The 17,458-nt window shown below is 41.6% G+C and overlaps 2 protein-coding genes across 4 annotated transcripts in view; both read left to right on the top strand.

Annotated features, from left to right (window-relative positions):
- The window catches only part of LOC108968781 (helicase domino), a 43,800-nt gene extending 37,364 nt beyond the window's left edge, over positions 1–6,436 (top strand). For 2 of the 3 annotated variants that reach the window (XM_018933021.1, XM_018933020.1), the window contains exons 14-15: positions 1,893–4,937; positions 5,794–6,436. In XM_018933021.1, the coding sequence (XP_018788566.1) occupies positions 1,893–4,937; positions 5,794–6,285 (3,537 nt within the window). In that variant the 3' untranslated portion in view covers positions 6,286–6,436. The remainder of the gene's footprint in view (positions 1–1,892; positions 4,938–5,793) is intronic. The other variant, XM_018933022.1, reaches the window with a different exon arrangement.
- Positions 6,437–9,776: 3,340 nt separating this feature from the next.
- On the top strand, positions 9,777–16,538 carry LOC108968776 (protein PTHB1). The gene is made up of 10 exons (XM_018933017.1): positions 9,777–10,057; positions 10,125–10,493; positions 10,569–10,676; positions 10,746–10,879; positions 12,247–12,914; positions 12,978–13,243; positions 14,078–14,303; positions 14,410–14,576; positions 15,745–15,874; positions 15,956–16,538. The coding sequence occupies exons 1-10, from the start codon at positions 9,777–9,779 to the stop codon at positions 16,466–16,468; spliced, it is 2,862 nt and encodes a 953-aa protein (XP_018788562.1). The 3' UTR covers positions 16,469–16,538.
- Positions 16,539–17,458: the final 920 nt, after the last annotated feature.

The raw sequence follows: 17,458 nt of genomic DNA, 5'->3' as shown, positions 1-17,458 counted from the left end.
TCTAACAATCGATTATTTTTATTCTTTCATCTAATTTGTTTCGCTATTTCGAATTGAAATTTTTATACTTTTGTAACATTGCAATAACGAGTGGCACCTGTGGTTTGAAAATTTTAAAAAGTGGTCTTGTTGGACCTGCTCCCATAATAGATTTAATGTATGTTTGCATTTCCCAAACTACTCAAGCTAAAGCATTAAATTTATATAGAAAATAGATGGAATCACGCCCACTACCGTTATAGCGGCTTTCCCAAAAACTAAAAGTGCGATAAATCACTAACTTAATGCGTTAGAGGCACTAAATTTTAGTTACAGGGCGACACAAGAGGATTTTATAGGAGCAGGTGTCAAACTTAATGGTCTCCAACCCACGACAGTTGGTTCTATGTAACCGGAACAGACCCGAATTATTATCTGACCAAGGATGCCAACTCGGCACCATTCCTGAAAATAACTTCAAAAATGTTTTCTGCCGCTACAATAAAACCATCTCCAGATCTATTCGACCAATTTCATTCAAACTTGTTTATATTGATATTCCAGATATGGGAATTTTGGAGCCTAAAGCCTACCACTGACTTTTATAAAAATATCAATCAATGTGTGAGATATATAATCAAAATTATGAGAGTCCTTTCCTGATAAAAAAAAAAAATCCATTTCGAGTTTCCCTACTTTTTAAAAGAAAAGATCACAGGAATTTCAAATTTAATATGGAATGCTTATTATCATACGAATGGCATTTATTTTTTGAAGATTATCTCTTTCAAATGTTGGTAGCGGCCTACGCCTCAGATAGTTCATCTGTTGAGCCCAATTTTTGATGAATCGTTTGAGYATTTCGACTGGTAATTGGCGAATGACACGCATGATGTTTTGTTCCAAGGTCTGAGTCGCTGCGGGATTGACCGCATAGACTTTAGATTTTACACATCCTCACAATAAAAAGTCTAACGATGTGATATCACATGATCTTGGTGGCCAATCGACCGACTCAAAACGTGAAATTAACTGCTCATCGAAATGTTCTCTCAATAAATCCATTTATTGATGCGACGTGTGGGAAGTGGGCCGTATTGTTGAAATCAAATGTAGCCGTGATCACGTGCTTCAATTTCAGGCCCGATAACGGTCGCCATTGACTGTTACATTCTCATTTTTGAAAAAATATGAACCRATCATTTCACCGGTTCACAAAATACATCAAACCGTTGTCGTTTCTGAATGAGATGRCAGCAATTAAACCGCTTCAGGTTGCTGTTCGCCACAAATGAGGCAATTTTGCTTGTTTACATTCTCTTTGGGCCAAAAATGGGTGTCATCACTGAACAAAACTTGGCTCGACAACGTCGAATCTCCTTAGAACTTTTGAAGAGCCAATAGAGCGAAGCGATTTGCTTTGGGAAGGTCGTGCGGCTTCAGTTCTTGCCAAGTTGTACTTGGTACGCTTTTAACTAAAGATCTCGACTTCAAATGCGCCGAATCGACTCTCCACGGCCTTCGTGTACACTATCAGCGCGCGAAACACATTCTTTACAGAACGTTGTTCAGACGTCTTTCCATGATAAAATGCCAAACAATACTGAATAAAAATAACATGACTTGACTACTTAGATAACCATAACCCATTAGTTATATTGGACTCAAGTTTTATTTTCTATTTGGCGATAGATGCTCTYAAACTACGTTATCCGAACTAAATTTCTCGGTTAGATATCTACGATCTAATTCGGTACGTTTAAGCGCTGAACACGCTCTGAAAGGAAAATATAGTTTAGCTTATTAATCGCTTTCGTATTTTCTCATAATTTACTAACTTTAAAGAACTTCGAAAATTACATATTTTACTTTGACTTTCCTCACTCATTATKGTTTAATTTTCTGCAACACAGATGTGGTGTCCACCCACGCCACCGCAAGACGACAACGACATCTACATCGACTACTCGTTGACATTTATGTACGAGATGAATCCAATACCGGAGGTCGAATTACCACCAGTCTACATTAAGAAGGACTACAAGCGTTCGCGATGTGATGCCGGCTTCGCCATGGATGGCAGTCGTAGGCCATTGAAAATGCGACGTGAAGACAATTACGTAGCGCCACGTTCACTCTTCGATCGGCCATCGGCGGCAATAGCGCGCATACGACGCGATCTGAAGAATCAACGTTATCGCGGCGTATTCAAGCCGAACGTGCAAATACCCGGACTAAAACCACAAACACCGCAGAAGCAGCTGGTGGAACCCGAAGGCATGGCCGAGTGGACCATCTTCGAAGATATTGTAATATTGCATGTACTGGTGAATCTACAAGGGCTACCATGCAATTTAATGGTGCTCTCACCGGGACACACACCAAACTGGGATCTGGTGTCGGAAATTGTGAATTTCCAGGCGAAAACCTTCCGCTCGGCGAAACAATGCCGCTGGCGCTACGAAATGGTTATACAGCCGCGTGAGGAGGGCAAATTTGTAGAGAGTCCAAAGAAGCAGAAGAAAATGAAGGCAATGCTGAAGTCGGAATATCTGAAAGGACCACTGCGCTATCTACGCACCACACAACTCTATGCGAACGACAACAACACCAGCTTCACGAAGCTGATGCGTTCACGTTTCGATTGCATCAAGGCGGCGTATCTGAAGAAGGCGCCACCGCCCAAACGCCACTTCAGCACACCGAATCTCATGAATCCCAAGCACATGGAAGTGCTGCAGGAGTTCGGCATCGGCAATTACGATCAACCGATTTCGCCGTTGAATATCGCTGCCATGAAAGCGAACAAGATACGAGAGAAGCAGCGCAGTCAGTGTCCACCGCCGCCGCCACCGGTGCCCACGCAAGCAGTGCCCGTGCAACAACAAACAACTGCCGTGCAAATACAGGAAATGGTTGTGCAACAGCAGCAAAATGTCAGCGCTGGCGGCGCGTCCACAATGCAACAGCTGCAGATCCAGCATATACCCAGCGGCAATGTGCAGAGCGTCACCCAGCAATCTACCGCCACCGCCATTGTGCTACAACATGCGGGCGCTTTACCGGTGTCGCATCAGCAGCAAACCGCCGGCAATGCAGCGACACAATCACAGCAGCAGCAGCAACAACAGCAAATCTTACGCGCCGGCATGGGTAATACGCAAATCGTTAAGGCGATAGTGGCACCACAAGCGGGTCTCCTAACGGCGGGCCAAATGCAACAATTAACGCAACAAGCGGCGGCGGCAGGCGCGCAACACGTACAATTGCAGCAGCAGGGCGGTAACGTTGGCTCCTCATCTACCGTGTCGGTCGTGTTGACCACGCCCGTGCAAACGCTAAGTTCCAGCGTACAGTCGGCGCAGCAACATGTGCAGTCTTCCAACGCGCAAATCGTCTCGATTTCACCGCAAACTATAGTCTCCAGCGGCGCATCACAGAGCGGCGGCAGTATCGTGCAGACAATACCGTCACAAACGCTGCCGCAAGTGGTGTCCGTATCGCAGCTGGCCACAGTCGGCACCGTGCTCACGACATCGGCCAACTTACAGCCGAGCGGGACAGTGACCACATTGAATACGTCGGCGTTGCGCGCWCAACGCATTGTTGCCGCCACCACTGGCGCGCTACAGGATGTCGTGCTGCAACAGCGCAGCGGCAATCCCAGTCCAACCATCGTCTCCATGTCCAATTTGGGTCCCAGCGTAGCGGCGGCACAATTCCAAGCTGCACAGTTACGACTCACATCCATGCCAGGCACCACGCAGCAGGTGACCAAGGTGCCGGTCAGCACGYTGCAGCAGAGCGCCAAACTTACAGSCAACGTGGGCGGCAATGCACCGCCGCACATACAACTCTATCGCCAGCGCCAACAGCTCAAGGTGTTACAAACCACAACCGGACAAGGCRGCGGTCAAACACTCGTACAAACGGCCAGCGGTCAAACAGCGCTCGTCAATGCCGCCGGCACCATTATACAAGGCAGTCTCGTACAGACCGCCGGTGGCCAGGCCACAATGCAGGTGCAAGGACAAAAGGTCGCCGTCGCCACGGTCTCCTCATCAAATATGGTGGCCGCGCCGAGTGGCGGTGTTGCTGCCTCCGTGGCCACAGTACAAGTGGCACATCAAGGACGCACGCAATTCATCAAGCAGGTGGCCGGCAAGCAGACTATTGCACGTCAAGTGGGCGACGATATGGTGCTGGTCAAGCGACAGGTGATCGGCGCGCATCAGAAGGCGCAAGTGCTGCAGCAGGGCCAAATATTCAATACGACGGCCACCACTGCGCAAGGCACCACCGTACAACTGCAACAGCAACAAACACAAGGCGGTGGCGGCAGCGCGCAACAACAACTGCAAGCGCAACAACAGCAGCAGCAACAACAGGTGCAACAAGTAACGGCTCAGCAAATAGCAACGCTGGTGAAGACCTCATCCGGCGCCGGTATAGTACAGCAAGGTGGCGGCGGTGTTACCGTCTCYACCGGTGGTGGCCAACAGCAAGGCACCACCGTAAATATGGCGTTGTCGCACCTCAAACCCGGCGGTCAGATAAAGGTCACCACATCCATGGCGAATCAGGCGCAAATGCGTCAGTTGCACATGCAACCGTTGAATATGCCACGCAAAATCAATCGCATGACACAGATCGCCACGGGCGCACAGGGTGGTCAGCAGGTGACCACTTCAGTGGGGCAGTCGTCAGCCGGCGCCACTGTGGTGCAACAGCCGAAGGGCGCTGGTGGCGTACAGACGCAATTGGTGCACATACAGAATACGAAATCGCTGCCCAGTTCGGTCACAGTGCAGCAAATACAGCATGTGATGCGTCAAGGACAGCAGGGTTCGCTGGCCGCCACGGGTCTGGTGCTGAGCAAGACCAGTGTGGGACGTGTAATACCTGTGTCGGTGGCATCGCAGTCGAATCAGCGCCAAACCATTCAGGTGAGAAGAAATGTAAGCGAAGCGATGAAAGGAAGTCGGGTAACACCTTTTCCATAATTTATTATCGATATGTATATATTAGTAGAACGGTAGAAATTATAAAAAAAGTAGTTAAAAAGTATTACTAATATGGCCTAATTGAATTAAAATTTCGGATATGTGGCAACACCTTAAGCAACTTTTGAAAACAAAAATATTAGTTTGATATTTTTTTTGTTATAATGCTTTTATCTTATAAATTAAATTTAATGAAAAATATAAATAGGTGGCAACGCTCGTCAATCATCGATTTTTGTCTATTATACAATTTTTGTTCACACAATTTTCTTAAACGCCATTAATTGTCTATATAAAATAAACTTGATATTAAATTTTCAAACAAGTGGCAACTCAGTTTTATGGAATTAAGCTTGTCAACGCTCTGAACAATGTTTTTGGAATTTTACCTCCAGAATTTTACCTTTCTTCTTGTAAAATATGCTTCTGTTTCTTTTTCATACAATTTTCAAACAGCTGGCACCCTTGTCCCGTTTTGGTTTTAATTTATAATTAACTGCCATAAACATTTTTCCTTTGTAAAGTATTATACTATTTTTCATCAATTTTTTTTTAAATAAAATTTTCAAACAGGTGGCAACCTTGTAGCGTTTTGATTTAAATTCATAATTCACTTCCACACCTTAATAAATCTCACTTTTAAAGATATAAAAGTATAATACGCCAACAAACAAAAAACAACAAGAAAAATTTATAATAATAATAAAAAGTAAAGTAAAAGTTTAATTAAAAGAATTTATTTAATTTAAAAATATATTTAATTGAAAAAATTAATAAAGCTTCCTCTCTCTCCCGTCCTCCCCCACAACAGGTGGTTTCCGCCGCTTCCGCGCAAGCAGCACTCGCCGCCGGCAATCTGCGCGCCCACGTCACYAGCGGCCAAAACATTGCCGGCACCATAAAGGTGGGCACCGCYGGTGGCARTCAATCGCAAACACAACAGACAATACATTTGATACAACAACAAGTGGCTGCACAGCAAGGCCAGCGACAAAATGCCAGTCCGGTGCGTCTGCAAACGGCCGGTGGCAATTTGGTGGCAGTCGTACAACAACAAAGCATACAACAGCAACAACAACAAGGTATGAACACATCCAGCATAGCGAACTCATCGGGTGCGGGACAAGGTGAAGTGATGACCATCACACAAACGATAGCCACCTCTAGCGGTGGTGGCGGCGGCGGCTCTGGTGGTGGTCAACAGCAGCAACAACAACAACAAACCGTGCAGCAATCGACCGCACAACAGGTGCGCACGCTGGTGAAGAAGAAGATCATGCAAATACGCARCGAAAAGGAGTAAAAGTGCACCTCCGTCGTGGTTGCTTACTTTACAAAAACAAAAATAATAATAAGCAAAAAACAATGATAGGCAAAAACAAAATCAAAAATGTGTGGAAAATAGTGTCGATTGTGAGAGTGCTTTACAATTGCCCCGAAGAGTCCAAGAGTATTATATTCGTAAAGATTATGTTTAATTCTAGAACTTTCTGTTTCAACTGCAGAAATATTGAACTGGAAAGAATATATAAAAAATATACACATTTACAGTTATATATGAATAAATAAAATTGTATGTGTAATCTAATGGCAAATAAATATGCTAAACGCATAGTGTTTGTTGTTGTTGTTTTTTTTTTTTTTAATTTAACTCGTTAATTATTCACAAATTAACTACAAACTCACACACACACTCATTTTTCCATATTTTACGATTAATAAATAAATATATATATTTTTTACAATTAAAACTGAAACTAAATCGCTCATGTACTTCTATGCTCTTGTAATCTTCACTGTAATTATAATTTTAAGCAAATATTTTTAAATTTCAAGAAAATAAAAACAAAATAAAAATACATTTTAAGCAAATGTAATCATACAAATACAATAATGTGGTAACCGTACATAATTATACTTAAACTAAATTAAATTAAAAGCCTAAATATAGACTCACTCATTTAAAATAAAAATAAAAAATCTTACTTTTTTATTTGGTTGCGAAATTAATGATGCGCTTACACTGTGACAGTAAAATGCAAAATATTTAATTATACATCAGTACTTATTTTGCTGCCTTCAAAGTCATCCCCAGCAGATGTACTTAATACACGTATGCCAACGATTCTTCCAATCGTCGAAACACTTCTCGTAAGCACTTTTTGGGATGCCCTTCAGCTAATTTGTTTTATCTCTTCGATCCACTGAAAACGGGTTACACGGGGCGGCGATTTGTGTTTGGGGAACAGCAAAAAATCACACGGAGCCAAATCTGGTAAATACAGTGGTTGATCGATGGTACCCTTTTTGAAAAAAAAATCCACCTTTACAGGAACAAGTCGAGCAAGAACGCATTTCATACCCAAATTCATTCGAACGTACTCTCTTACCATCTCTCTAACACTTGCCTGATAATTTTCTTATACTTTTTTAATATTTAAATCTGTTGAAGATGTCGAAGGTTCTCTTCAGCGATCTCTAGACCGTCTTTGTTCGCTTAATACCATTCGTAGGCTTGTGTTTTTCCCATGCTGCCCCAGCACTGTTGCAATAGCCTCTACGACTTCAGCCGATTGGTCAACAAATGATCTCCGAGGAGCTCAAAYAGGCAGCATGACTCCAAATGTTCCCATCAAAATAATGGGTAAATAGACGCGAGTAAGCTCTGGACTACTGTCAAAGCATTGTCTAATCCGGGTTGAAACTCAGTTCGATGGTTATGTTCGGTTCGGAGTGTCATCAACGTTGCAAAATCTTCCTAACTCATTTTCCCAGACTTCTTCCATTTTCCCGATGTGTGGAAAGTGGGAAGAGCGATCACACTACCGAAAGATGGAAAACCCGTGAACAATGGAAGACTCGCCTGATAACTCTGCTTTCAACATTTTTAAAGACACTTGAGGCCACTTCAGCCTTTTTCCGACGTTCACTCACCACCTGAGTTTAGCAGATCATCAACATGGCTTCCGTAAAGTGCACATACAGTTTTTAGTGTCATTAATGTTCAACTAGTTCAGAGTCTAAATCAAAAGCCACCCTGTATGTGGACGATCATCGTAGGGTAGGACTTGCCAAAAGATTTTGACACAATCAAACATACAACTTTACATTACAGTTGATAACGTCAAAATTCCGACTGTTAATAATCCTAATATTTTAGGTGTAACATTCGACAGGCTGTGCTCCTTCACTCCTCAAACGATTGCGATAACTGTTCAAAGTACAGACCCGCAAAAAAAAAAAAAAACAAAAAACTAAAATCGCTATTCCGCAGCCCATAAGGAAAAAACAAAGAGACGTTGCTGGCAATATACAAAGCGATCGGCCGGACAGTTTTAAGCAACGCCACATCGACATGGTTGCTTGGTGGATCGCAGTTGAGCAAGCTTCAGATGTGTCAGAATATTGCACTCCGAACTACAACAGCATGCCTCTTGACGTGTGCGATCGAACATTTGCATAGCGAAGCCCGTATACTCCCGAATTTACGATAATATTCTAGAGATGTTTTCGAATGAATTAAGATATTTTTTTTATTGCCGTGAAGCTATTTACCCCTTAAATGTTGGCAAGACAGAGCTAGTATTGTTTACTAACAGAACTCCAGAAGYTATGCCACCATTATTAATAGGAGATAGGCTTGTCCAAGGGACTAATTTTTGGTCAGAAAGCTTTCATGTAGACYAAACTTAAATGCTATAGTAAAGAAAGTCCAATGGGGATTAACGAATCGGGTAACTTATTTACCCTTTACATTTATTGTAAGCCCGATTATGACATACCGTATATTGGTAAGGTGAGCATTACTGGAAAAGATATACGCGGTGAGGTGCATGGAAAGAAAATCTCGCATAAAGAACAGGGTCAAGTTCGGCCTCTAGACGTCATTTTACATTTGCATAGGAGAAGAATCGTAACTTTCCGTCGAGTGTTTATTCACGATATGTCGGAGTTTATACAGAYAAAATTTTTTGTACTGATAAGCTTCATCAGAAACATTAGACGGTTCAGAGAGGAGATAACGAGTGAGGGTGTTTTAGTAGCGGTGGTTTCACAACGCACCTCCTAAGGGTCAAGATGTGCCATCAGACAACCACACCGCCTAACTACCTACCTTGGCATAGATTATAGCCCAGGGCACCTCTACAATCTCTAATTGTTGAGATCGGACCACTATCCACCACGATCATTATAACTTCAAAGAAATATGAAAAAACAACGCGCCAAAAATATAAAACATCCGACTTTCTGATCTTTGTAAKACGTTTTTGAGTTGGCAGACGACCGCTGGTACCGATTAATTTAAAGGCCTCTAGCTGCTGAACTCAGAAATTCAAAAATATGCCTGTTTTGCTTTCAAAGGTTGTATTTATATACACAAAGCATCGCTGGATAGRATATACATACTTAGCCAATTGGACTATGGTGTTACTTCGGCACATCTTTTGTCGAGGGACCCTTTTGGGAAGATATCTGCTTCTAAGAGGTATATTTATAAACCTTTTTCGAATTAATTTAAAGAACACTTCGGCAAAGAAAGTAAAAATGTACTATTTTTATGAAATATTTCTTCTTACATTGCATACGATACATCATCCCTTAAACCACACTAGCATATACTCGTAAATGCCGGTCGCTGTTAACTCCAACAGCTGACGTCAGTTTGCCATAGCAACACACCTACGACGACGTAAACAAATCAACAAATGCAAGGTAATTTTCACAAGCTCAGCACTTCCACGCGGACAGCTGTGACTGTTCAYAACGCGTTATGCAAAACCAGTCAAGCACGTCATGTCGCTCTTCAACGTTTGCAACTGGTGGCACACACAGTGCTCCGATCTGGAGGARAAYTACGACGTGGCCAGTTTGTTGTGCGCCCGCTTCGGACTCGATGACAATGAAAAGGATTATGTGGTGGTCGGCTCGCATAGCGGCAATTTGAGCATTTTCAATCCGCGTCTGGAACAAAATCGACGCATCGAAGATGGCAATGCCTTTCGGCCAACGGATTTGTTGTTGGAGGTGAACCTTAAACAGCCYATATTAGGCATATATGCGGGACGTTTCAGTGGGTGAGTGTCGTCGCATTGAAAAGACGCTTGAATTTATGATACTTTATGCGCTCTCTTATCAAATCAGTGGTCAAATGACCGATGAGAAGCAGAATCAACTGGCCGTGCTGCATCCACGTTCGGTGGTCATATACAAGTTAAGCGCGATTGGTGGCGTTGCTGAACATGGCGCRCAATTGCGTCTGCAATCCTTAGCCGACTATAAGCTGAAGCGTGGCGCTTTAGCTTTAACGAAAGGCTCGTTTGGGCGCGTCAAAGGACGTGAGTTCTTCTGCATTACACACTTGGATGGCACGTTGACCTTTCACGAACAGGATGGCATTTTGTATGAGTGTCAATTGCCGGGCAATCGTGCATTGCCAGTACCGGTGGTCTATTGTGAACGGACCGATAGTTTCTTTCGTTTTACAGCGGGTTGGAATTTAGAGTGCTTTACGTACGTACTTATAACGGTATATGGTATCTGAGATAAGTTTTGGTATTTACTGTTTTTTGAAATCTAATTTCATAGCTATCAAGATCTTTCCCACTCCTCTCTTAATCGTGCCGAGTTCAAGCCGTCGTGGTCGGTGTGTATTGGTGAGGGTATTGTGGATATGTGTGTGGTACAGGCGAAGTCGTAAGTAATTTTAATGGTGCTCTTTTTTTAACTATATAATTTTGTAATTTTATATTTCTAATTTAAAAGCAACTCCGCTTCGATTATGGTTTTGGGCGAGCGCAATTTTATATCTTTAACCGATGATGGTCTTGTAGACTTCATACTGAAGTTGGATTATACACCAAGTTGCTTTTACTCGTTTGTGGTCGGCTACTACTGGGGTAATATACTATTTTGAAAATGATTTTACATTTTCCTAGTCTATCGTGTATGATAACATCTCAGGCTTGAAATAGTGGAGAAAATTGTAGCTTGTTGCCRTAATGGATAGATTTTAGGACTAATTGGGATGTCTGAAACTTTAGCTTACCGGGTTGCTGATGAGTGTTCTCATAGAGTAGGAGTGCAAGTTGAGTAGAAAATCGTTCCGCTGTATGTTGTTATTGTAGCTTCTTGACGTCGAATCTTCCATATGCTTGTTGAAGTGCGTGTTTTGAGGCACAGAGGCGAGTGCGTATCTTGGCTACAAAAATTAGTCGTTCGATTCAATGTTAGAASCTCAGAGCGTATCAGAGCGTAAATCAATCTGGTTGGTGGCTTTTCGATCCCGAAACAACCAGCTAGCTTCATGAAATTTCCTATGCTGGAATCTAGTACTGCAGATAAAATATTTCGGGCTCTGGCGAAGTCGATCAGCCTCAACCCATTTGGGGATGTTCATAATGGTGGTTGAATTTACTGACCGTTAGGCAAAAGATACCTTCTTTGCCCAACCTGGCGTTTTTTTTATTTGCTTTTTTGATAGCTTATATTTCCATAAATATCCTGTGAAATCGGGAAGATCGTATCTTAAATAGTTTTTGGATGGCCGCGTTCTAAAGAGCAACTGCTCGGAGRTGCAAACATACATATATAAGTGAAACTTTAAACGCATTTTTCTCGAAACGACATTTTTCAAAATTGTTGGCGTCATAACTCAACGAATTGTTCACACCCATAGTCATCCAAGTGAACTGCACATGATAAACCTGCTCCAAAGCTTTATAATTATCGGACCGTTTGAAAAACGAAATCGCGAAAAGCAGTCGCATTCGAAGAAAAAGAAAGTTCCGTTTTATCTAGACAACGCAGCGTGTTCTAAATCAATAAATATGATGACAAAAATCTATGACCTGGGCTCTACAGATCTGAATGCCGGCGAATATGTTCTTTATTGTTTTCGTCGAATGAAAAGATAATTGACGAAACTGGGTCCTATTTTGAAGCAAAGACATATTGTAGTGCAAAAGTTTTATCGAAAAGTACGGAAAAGTCGTCATAATTACTGTATCGCCCTTGAACGGAGSTGTGTTGAATAAAAAATACGAATTTTGCGGGAAATCGGGGACTTTCCAATTGACCGGTTGTGAATGGTTTCGTATACTATATAGGCTAGCGTTTTATTCAGAGTACCGTATTGACATAACGACATTTTCGTCGGATTGTATTACTAACAACATATGCACTTTATATCACTTAGTACTACAAAAAATTATAATATTGCCTTAAACTTTTTTTTTAACATAATATAATTCGTTTCGCTTCAAAGAGCCCGGCGCACGTCTAATCACCGCTATCGCTTCCGACACGGGAAAACTCTTCATTTACGCGGGTGCTAACATCATTTGGGCTGCTCAATATAAAGACGACCCACCCGTCGCTATACAACGTTCCAATTTGTATGGTTTGCCTGGCGGTATTGTGGCACTCGGTGCCACAGGTCAATTGCGTATTGGCTACCTCGGCTCCGAACCATTTGTCTTCAAGGTGCCATCGGTCACTATGGAAGATCTGAGCTTTACCGAGGCGCATAAGGAGCTGCAACAGTTGGAGGAGGAAATCAAAGCGGCGGTCGATGTGACAGACCTGGAAGATATAGACAAACGTGCCGCCGAAGATGTGCGCATACAATTCACCATCAACACTGAGACTAGCGAAGATGCAGACGTACTGCTACTGGACGTTCCAGCGCATGTAGCTGTSAAGGAGCTGCCCGCCTGCACGGGCATACTAAAGTTGAGATGCAAGATCGATTTGGCTGAGTTACAAGTCGTTTTCAATACAGCCGAGGGTGTACGTTGTAGCCAGGATACGCTCACATATGTGGACATGACGGCCGATCAGATGGAGACATTGGAATTGGAGTTCTATGTGGACGATCTATTRCATGTGCATACGGCGCGTGTAGACGTGATCGTTTCGTTCATCAGTGTCAAAGTGAGTAACAGTTTCGTTTGTCAGTGAATATTTAATTTAAAACTTTAACCCTCTCTTCSYCAGGGCATACCACGCGTCTTGCAACAGTCCGCCTATTTACCGTTGAGCATGTTTTATAGAACACGCCAGCCACAGAAGTCCGCTGGCATAAAACTAACTTATAATATTATGTCGAAGTCATTGACATCCAAATTATCCACATTCTTTCCCGAGTTTGTGACTTCGGAAAGCGAATCGCATGCGTTGGGTCTGCTTCTGCTCTGCCCGGGTGATGAGAAATGCGAGGAAGTTGTGACTATTGTTCTAGCGAAGAACTCAGACCGTATAAGGTGAATATTAGGGTGATTCAAAAAAAAATTTTTTTTTTTCGTTTGGTACTCTGAAAAATAGGTTCCTAGACASCTCTAAGGTAGCCTCTCCAAGAATGAGTTTTTAATTGTAACGGGAAGGTTCTCCTACTTACAGTTTTCTATTTTTTCTTATTATCAGACAGAAAAACTTATATCTCGCTTCCAGCTACTTGAAAAAATATTTTGTTTCTTACATTTTGTAGAAAATTTGATGCTCTACAAAAATGGTATCTTACGATTTTTWCGTAAACCCAACCGTGTAAAAGATATTAACGGTTAAAATTTGAGTATTTTTGGGAAATTTTTTTATTTTTTATGAATTTGATAACTCAATGAAAAAAAAATCATTGTGAATAATAAAACTCATAGTTTTGTATGAAATTTACTGCTCTATAAAAATGGTATCATATGATTTTTCGATTAAGTTAAGCGTTTACGAGATATTCGTCGTCAAACATCAATGCATATTAGGGTGAATAAAAAATTTTTTTTTGTTTTTTTCGTTTGATACTCTGAAAAATGATGAGTTTCATCATTCRTAATAATTTAGTTCATTGAGTTATAAAATTCATAAGAAATAAACATTTTTTTTGATAATAAGAAAAAATAGAAAACTGTAAGTAGGAGGACCTTCTCGTTACAATTAAATACTCATTCTTGGAGAGGCTACCCCAGAGGTGTCTAGGAACCTATTTTTCGGAGTAGTAAACGATAAAAAAAATAATTTTTTTTTTTGAATCACCCTAGTGAATATGCTCGTTCAATCTGTAAGGTATACATATTTATTCCTTGCTTACTCTCTCTATCTAACAGAATACAATCAGATACTTTGGAAACATTGCCAATGATATTGGAACGTATAATGCGAGTAGCTTTAGAGCATGCTCAAGAATCTATACCTTCGAAAGGAAAGCGTGTCAAAAATGCCGTAAATTCCAAAGTGAAAACACTCATGGCCAATCCAGTGTTGCCCATTCATGCAATTTTAAATAAAATTGATCTGCATCGTGAGACACAAGAGAATATACGCAARCAAACGGTAAATCTCAACGAATAGTTTTTAGTGTCCGTAAATCTACCTSAAGCTCTTCTTAAGTTTTCTATGGTGTCTTGATGCCTTTCCGCTTTACTTTTCTCATTTACAGCTGGAGCTGGATAAACTTTTGCAACAATTTAAGACTCTGCAACGTAAGCTGCAAGATCAGCCTGAAGATGAGTCGAAAGAAACTTTGGTTATGCAAATAGAAGAGAACTACGATCACTTGATTGCGGAAGGTGACAAGCTAATGGAAATACGAAAATTGGAAAAGATGTGAGTACAGAAAGGATCTGTTTTACAGAAGATCAGAAATTTGGTGAGTGTAGGGGATCTAAGTATCACACTAGAATATATATAGAAGTCTGTATAGAAGTCTACGGAAGACGGCCCCGCATTTCTCCTCTTGGTCGTCTTTATTTCATTGTTCTTTTTGTTGAGGTTGCGGTTTATTCATTTTGTTCTAGTGGGTCTCCGYTTCAAGCTGCTATCTGCGCCCGTTGTAACAGTTACCCTTTATGAACCCCGTGGTTAAGGATGTCTCGCAAGGGTTGGCACAAGTCCTTATGGGTGCTTATGTTCAGAGCTAGGTTCGGGCACGAGTCATAAGTTTTTCTCAGCTGAACTAGCTAAAGAAAATTTGACAACGTGCACGAAGATCTGCCGGGACGGAGGTGAGAACAGTATTACAATGCTAGCCCTTTCGGTAAGATGCCACTCTTATTTACTGAGGTATTAGAAAATTGTCCTACTCCGTTTAGGGTTTCCAGTGCATCATAATCGGAATCTTACTGGCCTCGATTCTCATGGGCGGTTGCAATCTCGATGGGGGTTGTAGACGCTTATTTAAAGGTGGAATCTTTTCGTCTCTTCGCCGAAGGTTCATTGGGTGCATGTGGTGTTTGGACCAACTCATACTTTCCTGCAGTTCTTGGTCGGGGGCTGCGTATTACTATTCGAAGCTGACCTACTTAGTATAGGCCATCCGCTATTCGCCAGCAGTGACGCCTGAGCTCAGCCTTAAATAAGTTTACCTTAACTTTCGATTGAATCGCATTCAATGATATTTTAGTAGTGGTATGAAGCACGGAAAACTGCTCCGGCCCCAATTTATTCATTCAACCCACTCAATGAAGATTAGCTTTGTCATTATTTTATAAAAAAAAGAGTATTCTGCGGTTCGGTATCGATCTAATATCAGATTTAAATGGTAGATTACATTGATACTCAAATGTCTGACCAAGATTTTCAGAACTCTGCTTGATTGGCAGGTTTCCTTTTATAATCTTTAGCGCCGCTTCCGGGCTTACGAACCCAACCATATTTATTCCAATGATTGCGATTATAAATATGTTGTAGTCCACCCTTGTAAGACTTGTTTTCTCTACTTCCTTCGTTTCTCCTCTGATTATTTCCAATAAAAAACTTGTTTCTTTYTTTCCAGCCAACGTTGTGATCTCACTTGTGCAATTTCAGTGGCCACCTCACTTATTGGCGCCCTACGCATGGAGGAGAAATTAGTGAATGTTATTTGCTCAGTACTTTGTACGCCGATCGAAGATTGGACGGAGCTGGTAAGTTGATGTACTTAGATATATAATATGCTGACCTTAAACACCTTTCATACTTTCTATGCAACCGCTTTTCTTTGTAAGAGTTGGGAGGAATCAATGTCACCCGGCATCGATATGCTCTATCACTATGGCCCCTTAAATCGTGTGAAGAATAGCGAGGGCATAAATGCTATCGAAACTAATGTGACGCATGAAAATTTCGATTATAATCGATTTAGACGTCACATACTCTCCATATTGGAACGTATACAACGCATTGCTACCGCAGAAGAAACGACCACCGAGGATAGCGCAACAACTGTGGCAAATGAGCGAACGCAGTCGAATGGAGTCGATATCAGTGGACTTAATGAATTGCTTGAAGTTCTGCCCAGTGAACAGGGTTTAGCTAAAATCCGCATGGTAAGACGTAGTACGCTGGAGGCGGTAGAGGATGATGAAGAAGAAGATGAGGATGATTTACGTAAAGTTGGCTATAAAAAGGAGTATGGTAATCAACAGAATAAGTCGGGTGAGAACTCGGATTGGGTGAATGAGGATTATGAATTGCCGACGTCGGAAGAGTTATTCAGTGATTTGGGTATTTGGTGGTAGAGTTTACGACTACATTATTTTTGTTTTTACGTGAAGAGTTTGATGAGTCAGTGTAAATTAAAAAAGATACATATACAAGATGCGTTCCAAAGTAAGCATGACTTTTTGAATCTGGCGCCCCCTGGTGGCGCAATCTATATGTCGACTGTTGTCTTACAATCTGCTATTTTCATCGATTGTCCAGTGAGAATTTCATGATATTTCATGGATTGGAAGTGAAGTTATTGGGTTTTAAGAGTCAATATATGTGTGTTATCGGTGCGAAAATGAGCTTCGATCAAAGAGCCAACTTTAAATTTTGTTTTAAAATGTTTAAAACTTTTACCGAAACGTATCAATTGATGAAACAAGTTTATGGCGATGATTGCCTATCCCATAGCTGAGTGCACGAGTGGTTTCAAGGTTTTCAAAGTGGGAATGGGCCAATCAAGATCCGTGATCACCGGAAATTCCATCGAAACTGCGCTTGAATTCATCAAAAATCAGCCGAAATCATCATTGAAATTCATGGAAATAGAATTAAGACATTTTAATCTTAACCATTAACCTTGCACCGGCATACTTTCGGCCATACCGGCCAACGAGCTAAAACACTCATTCGACATGCTTTTGGACCGCGCAAAAAGTTGTATTGAAGTAGAAGGAGACTTTTTTGAATAAAATAAATTGATTTTGCCGAAAAAAACATTTGTTCCTTCGTTTTTTTAGATCCTGTTTGCTTTGGAACACACCTTGTATTTTGCGAAGTTGGTAGGACAGTCCCTAATTACTATGCCGATATGCACAAAGCTTTTAAAGGCGGTCGAGAGATCGTTGAAAACATGCCTCGTTCTGGATGACATTTGACCTCTTCAATTGATGAAAATACCAGAAAAGTGAAGGATATAGTGCTTTGAAATCGTCATACAAGTGTTAAAGTGATGGCAAGAGAGCATTGCTTCTTTCGACATTCGTGGTTTGGTGCATGATGACTTTGTTACGGAGGAACAA

This window comes from Bactrocera latifrons, unplaced genomic scaffold (assembly GCF_001853355.1).
Source record: "Bactrocera latifrons isolate USDA-ARS-PBARC rearing strain unplaced genomic scaffold, ASM185335v1 scaffold_23, whole genome shotgun sequence".
Lineage (NCBI taxonomy): Eukaryota > Metazoa > Arthropoda > Insecta > Diptera > Tephritidae > Bactrocera > Bactrocera latifrons.
This window is presented reverse-complemented; position numbering and strand designations above follow the sequence as displayed.